The 16039-nt window shown below is 37.8% G+C and overlaps 1 protein-coding gene across 3 annotated transcripts in view; it reads left to right on the forward strand.

Moving 5' to 3' along the window:
* The window catches only part of LOC136864423 (uncharacterized), a 995241-nt gene that overhangs the window by 971988 nt on the left and 7214 nt on the right, over positions 1–16039 (forward strand). For all 3 annotated transcript variants that reach the window (XM_067141399.2, XM_067141400.2, XM_067141401.2), the window contains one exon: positions 9888–10041. In XM_067141399.2, coding sequence (XP_066997500.2) covers positions 9888–10041 — 154 coding nt within the window. The remainder of the gene's footprint in view (positions 1–9887; positions 10042–16039) is intronic.

The following is a 16039-nucleotide window of genomic DNA, read 5'->3' on the forward strand; positions in this document are numbered from 1 at the left end:
CATTTGTCTCTCCTCTGCTGAGCATACAGTATAGTAAATTAAAGTGTGTTAAATATTAAGTGAGACTTCTTATTCCACACAAACAAGAGTCCAGGTCAAAGGTGACAGATGAATAACATTTTGCCTGGCACCGTTCAGAAGAGCAAAATAATGCTACATACTGCCTTCTTGATTCGTTAAAGTAAAGAGCTTCTGACGCCGCGTTAGTTAACCACCTTATTATAGTCTTCTGTGAAATGTGATTTCCATAACGCAACGTTATCACCTTAACCCGTTAATGCCCAAATTTTTTTTCTTTTTTTTCTGAAGAGAGTTTTACTGAAAAATGTTTAAAAGTGCTCAGATACATCACCTATTAGGATACATTTAGGATAAGTGTCATAGATAAGCAGATAATGTCCGTCCTCATATGACGACGCTGGGCGTTAAAGATATCGAGTCTCAAAGCTTCATTATCTTGCATAACAGTGGTCTTGTACATCATCTGTAACTTCTTGTGGTACACACCATAACATTGTATATATTTTATGCAGAGGGTAACATTGCAATTTGGCAATAGGTTCTAGGTTTTTCTTCTTACTCAATTTCAAAGGACAGTTACCTGTTTCATTCTTCCATACAGTATATTTTGCTCTATATCTTAGCTATCAGAGATGAGTCAGGAGGTCTCTGTTAGTGAAAAAGTTGTCAAAGAACACTATGCGACTCCTAGGATTGTCCACACAGTCCATCGTGATCCGAACATGGGATCCTAGTAACATAATCTTTCACCCTCGGTTTGATTCTTTCCATGATGCAGATTGAAATTGAATCAGCCCCATAACTCCTACCCGAATCTAATAGGCTTGCCTTTGATAAACTGTTTCAGGTTATTATACCCATTATATTTCACTATCATTTCATCCACCACTCGACATTGTTCAAACACTCCAAAAAGTTGAAAATTGGCATTCATCATCTCGATCAGAGGCTGTATCTTGAAGCCCTTGTCACTCTTGATTTTATTGACAATATGTTTACTGAAGAAATGATTTAGTCTCAACAACTTCAGATATTTATATCTTGGCATTGCTTCCTTGACAATTTCTACACCTGTCTTCATCTTCAATCAATCAATCAATCAATCAATCAATCAATCACTACTGATCTGCATTTAGGGCAGTTGCCCAGGTGGCAGATTTCCTATCTGTTGTTTTCCTAGCCTTTTCTTAAATGATTGCAAAGAAATTGGAGATTTATTGAACATCTCCCTAGGTATGTTATTCCAATCCCTAACTCCCCTTCCTATAAACGAATATTTGCCCCAATTTGTCCTCTTGAATTCCAACTTTATCTTCATATTGTGATCTTTCCTACTTTTAAAGACACCATCCAAACTTACTCGTCTACTGATGTCCTCCCACACCATCTCTCCACTGACAGCTCGGAACATACCACTTAGGCATAGATATCAAGGATAATTTAATAAAAACAAACACCTATTCAATACTTTCCACTTTTAATGTGGTTATTATCTACATGATTTTATGTAGACTTATTTAGGTCAGGTACATGTTTCACCCATTATTTTTGGCATCTTCAGCCTGTATACAAACTTTAGGTCAAGGTTTGGGACCTTTATAACCAATATAAACATACCAATATATACAATATATACAAACATTAATGAACTCTTAAGATGGGTAACATAAGTTAATACAGTTAAGTTTTTTGGTCCTAATCTATCTAATGCCGGGCTGAGTGGCTCAGACGGTTAAGGCGCTGGCCTTCTAACCCCAACTTGGCAGGTTCGATCCTGGCTCTGTCCGGTGGTATTTGAAGGTGCTCAAATACGACAGCCTCGTGTCGGTAGATTTACTGGCACGTAAAAGAACTCCTGCGGGACTAAATTCCGGCACCTCGGCGTCTCCGAAGACTGTAAAAGTAGTTAGTGGGACGTAAAGCAAATAACATTATTATTATTATTATTAATCTATCTAATTTGAAAAATGTCCAAAACTAAAATGGACCTTCTTTTTGGTAAAGAGGATTACATACTGGGGTTTGTGTCACCCCTATATCATATCATGTTCTTGACGTACCGTGTCTGTTGACAGGATGTGTCGTCAACAATAAGTGGACATTTGAACTGATTGTTGATTGTAGGTTGGTCAAGATTGAAAATATAAATTTAAATTAAATGTGTTTTAACTTGGCAGTTCTATTCTGGTTAACTTAAAATGTTCAAAAATAAAATAAAATGGATCTTCTTTTTTATCATCTGTCTTGAGAAAGGATGATATTAATACTGGGGCTTATTTGACCCACAATTTTCATTTTCATGTTCTTGAGGTAACTAATATTTAAATGTGTTGTCATGCACAAGTGGAGATTTAAAAAACCGATTGTTATAGGTAGACTGGTCAAGAACGTTGTTGTGAATGAAACTGTTAGCGTCTTGACTTTGGGTCTCATATAACGTCAAGGAATTGACAAGAGTACAATATTAAGCTGTTTCTTAGTTTTAGGCTGCTGCTTAACTGAGAAGGAACATCCTAGACACTTGATACAGTCTTGTATGAATATTGTTCCCGTTGATGTGTTGCTTGGTCTTTGGGAGGGATCTTAAGAATATCTGTAATGAAGTAGAAAAGTAATATTGAATTAAAAATTTAGAGCACGCGTTGTGATAAAATGTATTAAACTAACACCTCTTAACTGTAAAATGACTTACTTGTTCAGTTCATACTAGATGGACCTGTCTATTCCGGCAGCGTAGTAATTAAAACTGAGAGGACTTTTCCTATTTGTGAAACTCACAACCTGACTTTTATCCCCATTTATCATCATACCTTTAGACCACTACACTCTTTCTGAAGGTAATATGTGGCATCCAGTAAAAATAAGAAGCCCTACAAGACCCCTTGGTTTGTGAGGGCTGAGCGTAAAATCTAGGATATTCTCTTACAAGATATCGAAAGTTTCCGTTACGTGTTCAAGTTTTCAAAGATTTCTTTCAGTGCGAGAGATTGGCGTTCCTACTTCATTCTCTCGAGTTCCACCTCGGTATTTTCTCTTACCCAGCAGTTTTCTATATTGGGTATTTTCTTTCTTCCAGTCTCCTTTCTCCTAAGTAAAGAGGCACCATTTTCTTGATTTACTGAAGTAACTAGCTGGAAGACTTGGAGCAAACTCTTCTTTCAACCACGTGTTTTTGTAGGAGCTAAATGCAGAATATAAAATTGAAATATAATTCACTGTACTACAAGCCAAGACAGTCTAAGTGACCTCTTTCTGATTCTCCGTACAGGCCATGAGAAAACTTTGCTTATAATTTCAAGTGTTAAGATATCTCAATAGTTTACTTCATGATGACTGCAAGAAAGGTTGTCCTAATATCTTTCTATAACAACAATCATGAAATATCAAATATAGTTTATTTTCTATCCAAAAAGATTCTCACTTATAGGTATTAACAAGGGTGTGATAATCTAAGTGGTAACTAGTTCACAGATCCGGCATTTTAAAGACCCTCAGATTACAGTGAAAATGACTTAACTACAGTGTAGTAAATAAAAGCAAACAATGGGTGTACAACAAACTGGAGGCTTTGTCTGCTATATTCTAGCAGTATAGAAGTCACAAACAGAAATCACAGGAAGCAATGCTCTAATTTATGGGAACATGCATCATCAGCTGCATTAAAGTAAAGAGAAACTGGCTATTAATATGAAATACATCTCAACATTATTTACACAACTTGCTCCTTTAGACATTACATTTAAATTATAAATAGATAAAATTGACTTGTATTACTACCAGTTAACAAATTTATAGGTCAACTGGAAGTAATTCAATCAACATGTCAACAAACAGGAAAATGAGTTCTAAGAGAAGGATGGGTTGTTGGGAAATGCAGTATAGATACTTTTGTTTTACACTTACTAGTTGTAGCACAGCAAAATATGAATCACCGTAGCGAAAAAAATCGGACAGATTCATCCGTAATTCATCCAAGTGTTCACATGTCTGATCTGGTGAGACATTGAACTCGGCAAGTGAGTCACTGTTTTCATGTAGCAGATAAGTCTGTCGGTCTTGGTTTAATAGGAAGTAGAACAGGAGGTTCATGCTTGCAGCCTCATTCCTCATCCTTTCATTCTTCTCATCTGCTAACAGTCCCTCTAACTTGATGGGAATGTTTGATCAAACGATCATTTCACAAAGATTCTTAGAAAACTGAGATGCATTGGCTGATGGAGATGAACTGCTGTGCGATTTCTCAAACAGCAGTTGCAGTCTTCTTTCCTTTACACAGATTTTCGTGTTTAGCAGTATTGCAGAGTTGGTAAAGTGTAAAACGTTTCTCAGCTATAATTTTCACTGAAATCTATAACGAAACCTTGCAACCTCACACTATCAGAACCCTTTACTTTACGCATCTTTAAACTACACTGAACTAATCATTAGCAGAGAAAGAAAGGATACTATACAGGGGCTTTGATAGTATGTGGTTACAATTCCTTTCCACCACTCCGCAAAACAAGGAAACATAACGTTGGGTATTGGGAAGGAGGAAGCTTTGACAGGACAAATTTTGCTACCAACAGAAGATTGGTCAGCAAACCTTACGATCATCTGTACAAGTACTATGAAATTGTTTAGAACATTATCAGCTTAAATATTATGTACCACATAAGTATGACTAAGAGTGCTCTTATTCAATGTGGCCAAAATATTACCTAATGCTAAAATATGGTCAAATATTGCATTTATGAGACCAATAAAAACTGTTTCATCATGTTCCCAAATGTTGGAAATGTGCTTAAACTAACCTAGGCATGGAAAAACAAGCCAAGATAGAAATGTCACAAAAATCCCAATTCCTAGGTATTACTAATAGACTTTGTAATCACCTTTGAATATCTACAAGAGCTTGCTAGTGCACATAGCAAGAAGTCGATACCGAAGATTCACCCGTCAAGCTAACTGGCCTGTAATTATCCACTTTTTGTTTATTGCCGTTTCCTTTGAAAATGGAATCTTCTACAGCAGCTGGCCATTCATTTGTTATAGCGCCTTCATGCAAAAGGTAATCTATATATATAAAATAACTTGTCCTGACTGACTGATTCATCATCGCCGAGTCAAAACTACTGGGCATAAAGAAATGAAATTTTGGGGATACATTCATATTAAGATGTAGGTGCTCGCTAAGAGAGGATTTTTGGATATTACGTCGCTAAGGGGGTGAAAAGGGGGGTTAAATTTTAAAATGAGTGTATATCTCAAAACTTTAAAAGTTTACAGATATAAAAATTGGTATTTAGAATCTTCTTTAAAATAAGGAAACACGTATTTTTTTTGTTTTCATAAAATCCCAATAGGAAGGGTGAAAAAGGGTTGAGTGCCTTTAATCAGGATACCGGTACTTATATCTCAGAAACTGAATATATTACAGACCAGAAAATTGGTACGTTTGATCTATTTAAAAAATTAAGAAACACATATTTTTTGTTTTTGGAAAATCCAATTAATGGGAGGGTGAAAAGGGGGGGTGAATTTTTAAAATGAGCGTATCTATATCTAAAAAATTTGGAAGTTTACAGATGTAAAAATTGGTATTTAGAATCTTCATTAAAAATAAAGAAACACGTACTTTTTTGTTTTTGGAAAATCCCAATAGGAGGGGTGAAAAGGGGTGAAGAAATGGTTGAATGCCTTAAATTAGGATACTCATATCTCAGAAACTTAAGATATTACAGACCTGAAAATTGGTGTTTGGAATGTCCTTTAAAATAAGGAAACACGTAATTTTTGTTTTTGGAAAATCCAATTAATGGGGGGTGAAAAGGGGGTGAATTTTTAAAATGAGTGTATCTATATCTCAAAACTTTGAAAGTTTATAGATGTAAAAATTGGTATTTTGAATCTCCTTTAAAAATAAACACTTATTTTTTTGTTTTCGGAAAATCCCAATAGGAAGGGTGGAAAAGGGTGAAAATGTGTTGGATGCCTTTAATGAGGCTACATATATTTCAGAACCTGAAGATATTACAGACCTGAAAATTGGGATTTGGGATCTACTTTAAAAATAAAGAAACAAGTATTTTTTCGTTTTTGGAAAATTCAAATAGTGGGGGGTGAAAAGGTGGGTGAATTTTTAAAATGAGTGTATCTACATCTTAAATTTTAAAAGTTTACTGATGTAAAAAGTGGTATTTAGAATCTCCTTTAAAAATAAAGAAACATGTATTTTTTTCGGTAAATCCCAATAGGAGGGGTGAAACAGGGGTTGAATGCCTTTTAATGAGGATACTTAAATCTCAGAAAGTGAAGATGTTAGTCATGAATATTTAAATTTGGAACCTCCTATAAAAATAAAGGAACATAAATTTTTTGTTTTTGGAAAATCCAAATAATGGGGGGTGAAAAGGGGGGGGGGTGAATTTTTAAAATGAGTGTATCTATATCTCGAAACTGTAAAAGTTTACAGACGTAGAAATTGGTATTTAGAATCTCCTTTCAACATAAAGAAACACGTATTTTTTTGTTTTCGGAATATCCCAATAGGACGGGTGAAAAGGAGTGAAAAGTGGATTGAATGCCTTTAATGAAGATACTTATATCTCAGAAACTGAAGATATTACAGACCTGAAAAAAGGTATTTGAGATCTCCTTTAAAAGTAAAGAAACATGTACTTTTTGTTTTTGGAAAATCCAAATAGTGGAGGGTTGAAAGGGGGGTGAATTTTTAAAATGAGTGTATCTATATCTCATAACTATCAAACTTTACAGATGTAAAAATTGGTACTTATAATCTAATTACAAGATGAAGAAACGCGTATTTCTTTGTTTTCGGAAAATCCCAATAGGAGGGGTGAAAAGGGGTGAAAAATGGTTGAATGCCTTTAATATGGATCTTTATATCTCAGAAACTGAAGATGTTACAGACCTGAAGATCGGTATTTGGGATCTCCTTTATAAATAAAGAAACATGTATTTTCTTTGTTTTTAGAAAATATTACAGACCAGACAGTTAGTATATGGAATCTCCTTAAAAAATACAGAAACATTTTTTTTGTAGTTTTTGGAAAATCTAAGTAATGGGGGCTAAACAGGAGTGACAAATTGGGGTGAATTTTTAGAAAGACTATATCAACAGTATATCTCAGAAACGTAAAATGTTTCAGCTCTAAAAACTGGTATTCGGAATCTCCTGTTAAAGCAAAGAAACAGGTATTCTCGGAAAATCCAATAAAGGGTCGGGGTGGGGGGGGGAGGGGTGAAAAATTGAAAAATTAACTGAATTAATTTTATGAGGATACTTACATATAATAAAAATTGAAGTTGTTACAGATGTGGAAATTGGTATTTAGATCTTCTTTAAAAATAAAACGACGCGTTTGGGGAGGGGGGGAGGAGGATCATCTTTTGGGGCGGGTGTGGAAAGGAGTTGAATTCCTTTCATGAGGACACACATCTCAGAAACTGAAGATAATCGGTATTTAGAAGATTTTTTACTATTAAAGAAACAAATATTTTTTGCCGGAAAATTCACTTAGAGGAGGGGGGAGTGTGAAAGTAAGTGAAAAAAAATGAATTATTTTTATGGGAATACTTATATCTCAAAACCGAAGGTAACACACGGGAACATTGGTATTTGGAATCTCCTTTAAACATAAAGAAACACGCCTTCTTTTAATTTGGGGGGGGGGTAAATAAACTTAACCGCGGTGGGGTGAAAAAGGAGGTGAGACCAATTGATTTTACTGTTCCTAATGTACTTATAAGGAGCCTCCATCTCTCAGGCGGCAGCGCGCTGGCCACTCACCGCTGGGTTTCGTGGTTCAAATCCCAGTCACTCCATGTGAGATTTGTGCTGGACAAAGCGGAGGCGGGACAGGTATTTCTCCCGGTACTCCGGTTTTCCCGTCATCATTCATTCCAGCAACACTCTCCAATATAATTTCATTTCATTTGTCATTCATTAATCATTGCCCCAGAGGAGTGCGACAGGCTTCGGCAGCCAGCACAATTCCTATCCAGACCGCTAGCTGGGGGCTTATTCATTCCATTCCTGACCCAGTTGAATGAATGGAAACAGCCTGTGGATTTTCAGTGTACTTATTCTGATCATAAACCCATCATTTTTAATCTTTCCTGGGTTCGTTTTCAAGAGCCATATTTTCCTTTGGAGAACCTTCTTAGATTACAGTAGATTCTTCTGGCATATAAATAAAAATTTAAACACATTTGAAATAAACGATAGGTATAAGATTGACCGTGCAATTGTTCACTTCTATAATAAGGTCAATAATACACTCAAGTATGTCATTCCTATCGCCAGAAGTCCTGCGCACTTGCCTACGGGCGACAATGGTGCTGGTCATACTCTCATCAATGACAATAGCAGCAGATGTAATTTACCGCCAAGTAGAGGTCTTGCATCTTGCTGTGGGGTCCAGAACATCAATAATAATAATAATAATAATAATAATAATAATAATAATAATAATAATAATAATAATAATAATGTTCTGGGCCGTCGTCAAAACGTGCGGACCATGCTGGAAACGGGTCCTGGACGGGTAATGACTATGATTGCAGTCCGGCCGCCGGTTCAGTACCGCCAAGGCACCCAAGAGGACACCATGCCAGATCTCCTCAAGGATTTGATCCACATTAAAAATGCTTATAGGAAAACATGGCTAAGATTTAGGGTCCCAACTGACCGGGTGGAATAGCTGGACCTAGCCCGGGAAACTAAATCGATTGCTGGGAAAAAGATTGAAAAATGGGAGGAACTTCGCCATAATCTCTCAGAAAATGAGTCAGATCGCGAATATCGGCGGATGATATATAAAACGTTAAGCATTCAATTATAAATTTCAGTATAATACCGTTGCGAAGCACGGGTATCTTGCTAGTAAAATATACAATAATATGGTAAAATATCCCAACCCATTGCTTTTAGTGTATCTGTAGAAATCTTATCAATTCCAGCTGCTTTTCTAGCTTTTAACCTTCGTATTATTTTTATAAATACTTTTATGATAGGTAAATTTTGGAACTTGGCTAGTATTAGTTGCCTCCTCTACCTGAACATTATCCTTATTTCAAACCATCTTAACATACTGCTGACAAAATACTTCTGCCTTCTGTAAATCCTCACGTATACTCTCCCGTTGTTCATTAATAATTCACAGAATGTACGTCTTGAAACCTGTTTCTATTTTGCCGTATTTATACGTGCCCTTCAATTTTCCCCTAAAACTCATGTCTGGCAATTGTTTGCCATCATATTACCCTAAGCTGACTTTTTTTTTTTTGTTGTTGTTAAATTCAATTTCCTAGCAAGTTCCTCCGATTTCTCCTTACTTCCATGACATTCCATGACTATTCCTAAGTTTAGTTCTTTCTAACCTGCACCTGTTTAAACTCTTTGTCTATTTTAATATAGTGGGTTTTTGCCATTCCTTACCCCCTTCAAACCTATTGCATAGACTGTTTACATTTTCATTTACGATCATTATTACTTTCTAGGAATTACTTTATGCCTCTCTTATCAACCATATAGTTTGAGTTCACTATATCATCTATCACTTCAGTTTCTCTATAGAGCTCATCTGGTTTTGTCAGCACCATGTCTTAGAATATTCTTCCATCCAGTTGGTTCTGTCACTTCATGATTCAGCTGCGCTTCCAGGGTTAACTTACCTGCCATTTGTTTTTCATGCTTCCTGTCCTTAGCTTTACCTTCCCAGTTAACATTTGGTAACTTGAAATCACCCGCTGAATTTGTTTTCATTTCCGTGTTCTCCACGTAACTGATTATCTTATTGAATAATTCCACATAAATGTCACCCTTTCCAGATCTATACATCCCTACATAAATTTTTTTACAGGCTCGAGCGAATCTTCTCGATGTTATGCTAGCCTCGAGCGGAAGTTCTGGCAACAGCAGTGCAAGTAGCAGCCCTACAAACAGCGAGAGTGGTGATGAACCTGCTGATTATCAACATCTACATAGACTTCACAGATTCCGTAGACAGAAGAAAGGTGAGTTAATATATTTTGTCCACAGATGTTTCCTCAGCTTCTTAGCCATACATTTACGGTAGTTGAAATACACATTAAACTTGGCTGAATAACTGATACACCAGATAACATGTGTTTACTCGTGCATAATACCAATGTAAATGGTCCGTTATTGGACATTATAAATTTTCCAGCTAATTCATTCCTGGTTGCCAGCATTTCGCCCCCGTGTGCTAGGTTGGGCTCATCAGTTGGTACCCAGCACACCTACCAAGACGCATGGCTAGTGCATACTGTGGAGACCACTGCGTAGGCTACTTGGAGCCGCCGGCAGTGCCAATGCACTATGAGAGACTTTGTCTCGTTACTAAAAATTGATGCCTGCTTGGCCATCAGGTGATATAGATGTTGATTCCCATAAGGAATCTGAAATATTTGTCCCGAATGAGTAAATTTATAATACCAATATAAATGGTCTGTTATTGGACATTCCTTATGGGAATTGACATCTATATCATTTACTCGTGCAGTCAGAACTGATAGAAAGTTGGTGGTAATATTCTTCTGATGTTCTTCGTATATGTCTTACTTTCTTAGCTTCACTAGCCCTGTTTTGATAGTTCCAACAGTCACAATTATAAAGCTGGATTCTGACATAATCAATACCTTTTTATTTATTTTCATGTATTTAATACATTTTTCAGTACTGGTTTCAGCCTCTATTCTAGGCCATCTTCAGCTGCTGGTAAAATAATGTACAATGTTAAAACAATACTTATTTCTAAGTTTCAACATGACTTATTTTTAAGTTTAAATGATACAATTTGTAATAAAAGTTGCATCAAATTGGAGTTACTAAGTTCTAAAATTATATCTAAAAGTTGAATTGTGAAGTGTTACTGGTGTGGTCTTGATGCTCTGTTAACACACTCTTAATGAATATTGTACATTTCTGTATTAAAACAAGTACATAATTTGCATTTAAAAAAAATTCAAACATTGGTGAAACAAATAAAATGAGTTAAAATCTTCTTCTAATTGGATACTGGTTGACATTCCATTTTCGCATAAATTGTGATCTGTTGGAAACTTGTAATAGGATGTATCGGTATATTTCAAATGAAAGAAAGAGAAAAGGGATTTCTGTTCGAGAATGCCTATGTAATGTGCGTAGTGAGCGCAAGTGTTTGGGAGCCAGCTTGCTCAGTAGTAATTTTTATATTGTTCCTTTAATCAATGTTTTCCTTTAGTTTCTTCTTATTCAGTTTCCATTTCCAGAGCTCTCCTGGGTCAATTGTTGACTACCTCAGAGTCTTGTAGAATGGCCCGCCACACAACACTCCCAGCCCAGCTCGCCCACTGACTTCGCACTCCTAGTGTGGCCGCTTCCCAGCCCATAGCACTTGATTGCACATGGCGGGCTGACATAAGTTTGACTGTTCCGGCTTTACCCCACATGCTGTACCAAAGCACTTTCATGCAGATCGCTGAATGTGCACATCACCTTATATTCACTGGTGCATTTTCTAAAGACAATGGGTTGGAATATAGTACCATATCTGAAGTAATTATTTGATTATTGTTTGCATGAAGGAGCTATACCAAATGAATGGAGAGTTGTCATAGTAGCCCCTGTGTATAAAGACATAAAGCTGAAAATGACAGGCCAGTCAGTTTGACATCCATTTGCATGTAAGCTTTGGGAAAGCTTTCTTTCTGATTATATTAGACATGTTTGCAAAATTAATACTGTAACTGGTTTGATAGAAGACAGTTTGGGTTTAGGAAAGGTTATTCCACTGAAGCTCAACTCTTAGGATTCCAACAAGATATAGCAGATATCCTGGATTCAGGAGGTCAATTGGACTGTATCGCGATTGACCTATCTAAGGCATTTGATAGGGTAGATCATGGGAGACTAGTCGCAAAAATGATTGCAATTGGACTAGAAAAAAGAGCGACTGAATGGGTGGCTATGTTTCTAGAAAATAGAACTCAGAGAATTAGAGTATGTGAAGCTTTCTGTTCCTGTAATAATTAAGAGGAGAATTCCTTAAGGCAGTATTGTTGGACCCTTATGTTTCTGCAAAATGACCTTGATAATGTTGTGAGATGGACAGTAGGCAATGGTATGATGATAAACAGGGTTAAGTCAGGTTTTGAGTTTCACAAATAGAAGTCCTCTGTTTAAATTACTACGTTGATGGAGTGAAAGTTCCCTTTGGGGATCATTGTAAGTACCTAGGTCTTAATAAAGGAAAGATCTTCATTGGGGTAATCACATAAATATGATTGTAAATAAAGGGTACAGGTCTCTGCACATGGTTATGAGGGTATTTGAGTTGTAGTAAGAATGTAAAGGAGAGGGCATATAAGTCTCTGGTAAGATCCCAACTAGAGTATGGTTCCAGTGTATGGGACCCTCACCAGGATTACTTGATTGAAGAACTGGAAAAAAATCCAAAGAAAAGTAGCTCAATTTTTTCTGAGTGATTTCCGACAAAAGAGTAGTGTTACAAAAATGTTGCAAAGTTTGGATTGGGAAGACTTGGGAGAAAGGAGACGAGCTGCTCGACTCGGTATGTTCGGAGCTGTTAGTGGAGAGATGGCATGGAATGATATCAGTAGACGAATAAGTTTGAGTGGTGTCTTTAAAAGTAGGAAAACTGGGTGAGTTGGCCATGCGGTTAGGAGTGCGCGGCTGTGGGCTTGCATCCGGGAGATGGTGGGTTCAAACCCCACTGTCGGCAGCCCTGAAGATGGTTTTCCGTGGTTTCCCCATTTTCACACCAGGCAGATGCCGGGGCTGTACCTTAATAAAGGCCATGGCCACTTCCTTCCCAAATCCTAGGCCTTTCTTTTCCCATCGTCTCCATAAGACCTATCTGTGTCGGTGCGACGTGAAGCCAATTGCAATAAAAAGCAAGGAAAACTAGGAAAGAAAGTTGGAATTAAAAGAGGACAAATTGGGGCAAATATTCTTTTACACGAAGGGGAGTTAGGGATTGGAATAACTTACCAAAGGAGATGTTCAATAAATTTCCAATTTCTTTGCAAAACAGGAAAACAGCAGATAGGGAATCTGCCAAAAGGGCGACTGCCCTACATGCAGAGCAGTATTGATTGATTGATTGATTGATTCTTGGTGACATATTTCAAAATATGGTGGGGCCGATGTTAGGCCCCTTCAAACAACAAGCATCATCATCATCATCATCATCATCATCATCAAAATATGGTGACCTGGGATTTAAATTAAACCTCGTTCCTGCACTCTGATCATAACCTGATCATAGCCTGAAGGCCTGCAGAGTACGAGGTGTCGTGTGGTCAGCACGACGAATCCTTTTGGCTGTTAGTCTTAGTTTTCTAGACCTGGGCTGCTATCTCACCATCAGATAAGCTCCTCAATTCTAATCATGTAAGCTGAGTGGACCTCGAACCAGCCCTCAGGTCCAGGTAAAAATCCCTGACCTGGCCGAGAATCAAACCCAGGGCCTCTGGGTAAGAGGCAGGCATGCTACCTCTATACCACGGTGCGGGCTTATAAACGAAACAAATGAAGAAAATGTACCGTGCTCTAGAAAAAGAAGGGTTCCAGTCAATATACATCCTTTGTTTGTCATTGACTACTTGTAGCGGAATTACTGTGGAAAAAAGAAAGCATTGACGTTGTCAAGGTTTAAAAGAGATCACTGCGTCCAGGATGAAGCCCGCTGAATTAAAATTTATCTCCGAACCAGAACTTGGGAAGGTACTTGAAACAAAATTATGTAGTGAAAGATGTGATTTCTTACTGGAATACACATGAACTTCATATTAAATGCATTTCATAGTTCTGTACTGAGCATACGTCAGACACGGTTTGATCTCATAGTCACACAGTAAGGCAGTAATTTTGGCACCTTGATTGGTTGTGAAAGGCACTTGTTTCAAAGTGTGTGGTTGATGCCAAGAGAGACAAATCATCTCAGCAGTTCTCTTTTAATGTTTTTGCCTCTTTAGGTTTGCCCAGAAATTGGGTTTTGAACAGGATGAATAATTTGAGGTCCCAGTCAACGAGGTTGGAAACTGTTAATATTAAGTAATGGTTCCTTTTGGCAGTACAAATCCACATACAGTCATTGAGCATTCACCTCTCATCATGTAGTAGAGTGCCTCTGGCATAATTTCATCCCTGAGACTTTTGACACTTTTCGGCATGTGTCTGGATAAGATTTCTGGGTGAGGGATGATATATTTGACAGATGCTTTTCGATAGGAAGCTCCAGTATTTATCAACGTTTGTCGAAGATCCAGAAATCCTTCACCCCCAAATTTTCCATATGACCCAATCTGTAATCTGAGAGACAGCCCTAAATGCAGATTAGTGGCAAGTGAAAATTGAATCCCATAGCATGTGTAAAAAGTTTGTATCGAGCAAGCTGTCTGTTCAGTTAGGGTTACACAGCTGTGAGCTTACATTCAGGAGATGGCGAGTTTGAATCCTAAAGTTGGCAGCCCTGAAGGTGGTTTTCCATGGTTTCCCATGTTCACACCAGGCAAATGCTGGAACTGTAGTTTAAGGCCATGGCCACTACCTTCCCAATCCTAGCCCTTCTCATTCTTCCTCCACCAAAAAGCTTTAATGTGTTAGTGGGACGTTAAACCAGTAGAAAGAAGAAAGTTTTTTGCATACTCTACAGCAAATATTAATTTTTATGAATCATCATCGACCACAGGCTGAAACATCGACCAGCTAGGACTCTGCTGCCTTGTATTAACCAGGGGATTTGTTTTTGTTACTTCTCTTTTCCTGGACATACTTTCTTTCCATTTTGAACCACACATTTTCAATGGAAAAATAAACTGGAAAAGCCTGACGGTAAGTCGCAGCACAGCTCGCATAAGAGTTTAAACGCACTCAGATGTCGTATCCTAAGGATAGGGCAGGCTGGGGAGTTGGGAACGTATAATCAGATTGGCAAAGATAAATTCTCACGTATATCCTAAGACCCTTGATTATACATAAATATATACAATTACATATACAGTCATATACACTTCTGACACCATGTAGCCTACTCTGACACCATTTAAATCTCAAATCTCTTTTCAAACTTCAGATCTTTCTGTAAGTCTTTCAAGTCTTCATATTATACAAGAATATGTGTGTTCACTGGTTGAATACTTAACTATAGGATGGAGCCGATCTCCGAACAGTGGAGGTCTTCTTTCTTCTTTTATTATTTCTTCTTTGCTAGCATCGATGGAACCAGTTACATTGGCGGCGAGGCGAAACTTCCCCAAATAAGAATAATTGCTGGTTTATATTGATTAGATTCAGACACCAAATTGACTACTGGTGTGGAAAACCCTGTGATCGTTCACTAATTAATCACACTCAGTTCAAGAGCCTATTGTTCCTCTAAGTTGCTAACACTTTAGCTACACACTTACAGCTCTACTCAAAGTTACCAGCACCATTAACAGTTCTCCCTGGCCGTCTTCAGTTTCCACTCCGGCAGGGCCTTCGGCCTACACACTGAAAAAAAAAAAAAAAAAAAAAAAAACAGAAGTCAAAAGCTGAGTCAGAAAGCCCTGTTGTTTATGTCGTATGTCCGGCGCTCCCGTCTCGCTCCGCAAGCCAGCTGCACGCGCGCCTGTGTATCATTCTGCTAGCTTCGACGCGCAGCCCTCAGTGCGCGTGCCTGACCATCGAGTGTACTATAAATAGGAGCTCCCTGCCTGCTCAATCGCCCACTCGCCCCGGTGTCCAGCTCCAGAATACACCCTACGTCGAGCACGGAGGCTACTCCTCTTGAAAATGTGCTTCGACCAGGTGGACTGAATTTCTGGCAGTACGAGGTTTCACCTCTGGTCACCGTTCCCTTACCTGTTTCCGCTGCCTATGTACCGTAATTCTTTTACAAGCCATTTTCATTCCCTAATTTACGCAAGCTCCCTTAGTTTCGCTAGGTGGAATTTCTTCAATCAATTGAACTTGCTTTTTAGGAATTCAGGCACTTCAACAAACAAG

This window comes from Anabrus simplex, chromosome 2 (genome assembly GCF_040414725.1).
Source record: "Anabrus simplex isolate iqAnaSimp1 chromosome 2, ASM4041472v1, whole genome shotgun sequence".
Classification (NCBI taxonomy): Eukaryota; Metazoa; Arthropoda; class Insecta; order Orthoptera; family Tettigoniidae; genus Anabrus; species Anabrus simplex.